This window comes from Aphanomyces astaci, assembly GCF_000520075.1.
Source record: "Aphanomyces astaci strain APO3 unplaced genomic scaffold supercont1.15, whole genome shotgun sequence".
In the NCBI taxonomy this organism is placed as follows: domain Eukaryota; phylum Oomycota; class Saprolegniomycetes; order Saprolegniales; family Verrucalvaceae; genus Aphanomyces; species Aphanomyces astaci.
In genome coordinates, this window is record NW_009798278.1 from 368,522 (window position 1) to 372,523 (window position 4,002).

At 52.1% G+C, this 4,002-nt stretch overlaps 2 protein-coding genes and 1 pseudogene across 4 annotated transcripts in view; all 3 read left to right on the plus strand.

Moving 5' to 3' along the window:
* H257_07317 overlaps positions 1-943 on the plus strand; it is a gene marked incomplete at its 5' end in the record, with an annotated part of 2,637 nt that extends 1,694 nt beyond the window's left edge. The window contains 2 exons of one of the 2 annotated variants that reach the window (XM_009832793.1): positions 60-350; positions 414-943. In XM_009832793.1, the coding sequence (XP_009831095.1) occupies positions 60-350; positions 414-730 (608 nt within the window). In that variant the 3' untranslated portion in view covers positions 731-943. Of the gene's footprint in view, positions 1-59 lie in introns of both variants that reach the window. The other variant, XM_009832792.1, reaches the window with a different exon arrangement.
* Positions 944-1,249: 306 nt separating this feature from the next.
* H257_07318 lies at positions 1,250-1,322 on the plus strand (annotated as a pseudogene). The gene has a single exon. The product of its transcript is annotated as a tRNA-OTHER (tRNA).
* Positions 1,323-2,507: 1,185 nt separating this feature from the next.
* Positions 2,508-3,802, plus strand: H257_07319 (hypothetical protein; the record flags this gene model as incomplete). Its single annotated transcript, XM_009832794.1, has 2 exons — positions 2,508-3,711; positions 3,744-3,802. The coding sequence occupies 2 exons, from the start codon at positions 2,508-2,510 to the stop codon at positions 3,800-3,802; spliced, it is 1,263 nt and encodes a 420-aa protein (XP_009831096.1).
* Between the last annotated feature and the right edge of the window lie 200 nt (positions 3,803-4,002).

Consider the following 4,002-nt stretch of genomic DNA (forward strand, 5'->3'; position numbering starts at 1 on the left):
TGCACCCCCTATTGCCCCTCCCACGGCCCCCCCTTCAGCACCCATTACTGCCCCACCAGGTACTACATTGCCTTCCACTGCTCCTCCCGTCACACCTCCTTCCATCAAACCTTCTTCCCCCGTGACTCCAGTCACAACTTCTTCCCCCATGACTCCAGTCACAAATTCTTCCCCCATGACTCCAGTCACAACTTCTACCCCCATGACTCCAGTCACACCTTCTACCCCCTTGACTCCAGTTATCACCCCTCCACCAGTGGCCACGATAATCACCCCTACTCCAGGGACCCCATTGACCCCAACCCCCGGCACCAATCCAACGACCCACCCGGCGACGCCTACTACTACAAGTACGCCGCTTACACCTTCCCCTCCTGGTAGCAGCCCTGGTACGACTAACAAACCCACTGAAGCTCCGTCGTTGATCCCGACTCCTGCGCCCACCGACGCCTATGGCTCGCCTGTCCCCACCACGACCGCACCATTGCTCCAAGTGGGGGCTCCCAATGAAACTACTACGGAAGCCCCTTCGACTGTAGCACAATCCAACACGACAGATAACTCGACGGACGACGGAACCACCAACACCATCACGACTGCCAAGCCCAAGACAACCACCGCTACCACTGCCCCTGCCATAACCGCCCCCCCATCCTCGGGTGTCACCAACCACGGCTATCCCATCCTGTGCAGCGCGCTCGTTATGCTTGTTGCGGCTGCTTTCGCGTAACTACAGGGAATGACGTATTAAGCGCCCCCGTGGTACTTCGAATTGGCATTTCAGTTGTGTATTGGGACAAACTACTTCGAAATTTCAATACTTTAATCAATACGAAATTTTAGTACCACGGGGGCGTTTAATACGTCATTCCCTGTATGTTAACTCGTCGCGTTAGTTTTGTGCAACGTTACTTCGAAGTAGAAACTAAGCAGAATATCACCATTTATGTATTTGATAATTCGTGCATATGGGCCCAACTACTGTAAAGCTGATCGTTCTTATGCGGGTGTTTACAATACACAAATATGTCCGAACATATTCCGTTCGGACACTTTCACTCGGACAAAATATGTTCCCTTAAGTCCAATACAAATGTCAAGTATGTCCGACTGAAATTGTCCGACGGTGTCTGCAAAGAGATCATATTCACCCATAGATTTGGGTTTGGTGGCCGTAGAATATGGATACTGTACTGTGGCATAACGATGATATTGGTATGCCACCGTACAACTCCCCGGTTGTGTAGGGGGGGGAATAGCTCAGGTGGTAGAGCATCGGTTTCTTAACTCAAAGGTCGTGGGTTCGATCCCCGGATTCCCCGGATTATTTCCGCAAGGATTTATCCGTCCCTCCCCTGGGGAATCCGGATAACAAGGGCCGCGTACGAAGACGAGGACCGAACTTCGAAGATGATCGGTCGAAGCACGAGGTATGAAGCGTTGAGACAAGTAAAAACTGAAGAACACCGCCCCTGGTCGTGCAGGCGCGTTACAATTGGCGAAGCGGTTCCATAACATGTGGTTCTAGTGTCGGCCCTCGCGGAGGGATGTCTTAAAATGATAATCCAAACTCAATTAATCCGAGATTGTGTAAAACAGGTAAAACAGTTTCACTGTTTCTTTTCTCAGAAATTGTCATTTATATGGGATTTAGTATACACTAGCCACCTGACCTCTTACTAGGGGTTACTGTAAGTGCATCTAAATGGTTAGCGATAGCTTACCACTGGGGATACAGCTAACCCCAGGGATTTAGAATTATATCTACCAGGACAGAGTCCCAGGGCACAGGCCTACGGTTTACTACCGGTAGTATAGTAAAGTGTATCCGGATTGGAATGAATTAATATTTCAGGTCAAACAATAATGAGACGTTTTTATCAGGGAATTGCACCATTCCTCTACGTTCAAGAATCTGGGGGTCACCTAACCCGCATTGGTGTGTCACATTTCTCAAGCAATTGTTGACACCAAACAAGTCTCACAATTGCTGCATCGTAAGCAGACACATGAACACACAACTGAGATTTTGACGGGTAATATGTGCAACTAACTAGTACTACTAGTAGTAGTAAAGGACAGTACTGAACTGGTACACGAAACCCCTTTGCAAATACGAAAGCAAAAAACTAAATGTTCCTAGAAGGGGTACATGTCAAGGCCATGGCGTGTTGTTGGGGAGGTTCAAAACGATGCGCGATTTGGAGCGGCACGCCATGATTTGCGATGTGTTGGGTGTACTGTATACGCGAGTTGCCCTTGCTACTGTGGATGCACGATATTGCCTCTTCGGCTACTGTGGAAGCATGATGTTGTTTTTTCGGCACATAGTGGTCTCTGCACAACGACTTATCCGAATCCCACTTTACCCCCCCCACGTCTTTGCCCTTCAATCCAAGACCGACCCACACAACACCACCAACGATTGTCATTTTCCAAATCCTTTGCTTCCAACCATGCGCCTTGCCGTGACGATTGCCGCTTGGTGTTCGATGGTGGCTACCGCCATGTCCGTCCCAAACGACGTGAACGTGCTTGGGTACCCGTCCTTCGACGTGCCATCGTTTCCGTTGAACGGTCTCACATTGGCCACCAAACATGCCATGGCCAGCGCCCTTGAAACGACCGGCATGATCTCCCTTCGCGAAGTTCCTGGGTTCCAAGCCGCCCGCCGACGCTACCTTCAAGCAGCGGCGGACTGTGCTACGTCCAATCCGGTGGATTTTGACCAAATTTTGTCCAAAACGTTGATGGACGGCACCATTCGACGGACGTTAAGCATCAACATGAACGGCGTGCACGACGCCATTGCCGACCGATGCCCTGAGTTCGCCACGTCACATGCCCAGTACACGACTGTCGTGAACCACGCCACGGCCAAGTTTGCGGCGGCGCTGGACTCAATCAACGACGACCTGACAGCAGACCATTTGCTGCCCATCGTTCACGAGGGCCATCACTTGGATCATTTTCACGCGTACTCAAACACTGGAAGCGAAACCTCAAAGACGGAAACTAGCGCCCCGCTGTCCCTAGAACTGCATGCGGATGCAGGGTTGATGATCATCATGGCCAAGCCGCTGTTCTTTGCCCGAGCGGAGGGGGGGGTGCGCTCAGTCGAAAACCCAAACAAAAAACAAGCAGGACTTGTGATTCAAGTCGACGGCAACCTTGTGCGCCCCGACCTCAAAGACGACGAGTTGTACTTGATGGTTGGCGAAGGGTTGCGGCTGTGGGGGAACTTTGGGTTCCATTTTCACCCTGTAGTGCACGGCATGGTCATGCCCAAGGAAGCCGACGCGTCTGTGGTGCGAGCGTTCGCTGGTCGCATGCTTCTACTTCCTTCCACGAAGAAAATGACCAACACGGGGCTCACCTTCGGGGCTTACTTGAATGCGACCACTCGCTACTTGAAGCACGAGTCGGGGGTCGAATCTGCGATGTCCCTGGCTTGTCCTGTCGGGCGCGTCTTGCAAGCTAGCGACGAGAGCTGTACGTTGGGCTTGTGGGAACCGGACGAGGGCAGCACCGCCACAAAAGAGCAATGCATGCGCCAGTGCAATATCTGGGGCCACCCGTCCGATGACAAGAAATGCGTCGCCATGAAATGCAAGAAGGTGGGAGAAGTCCCTGGCGGGGGCAATGATTGCTGGATGATGTGTCTACCCCACTTGACCCCGGATCAATGTCCTCCTCCTGGAGAAGAAACCTGTAACTCTCCTATTCGACAACTTTATTGCAAGATCCCAACAACTACTCCTGCCCCCACAACCCCCAAGCCAACCCCGTCCCCCACTCCTGAACCCACAACTACCACCACTACTCCTGCACCTAACACAATCACACCTGCACCCACCACAACCACGCCTGCTCCCACCACTACCATGCCTGCTCCCACCACTACCATGCCTGCTCCCACCACTACCACCCCTAAGCCAACAAATTCACCCACACCTGCACCCACCACTACTACTCCTGCACCCACCACTACTACTGCTGCAC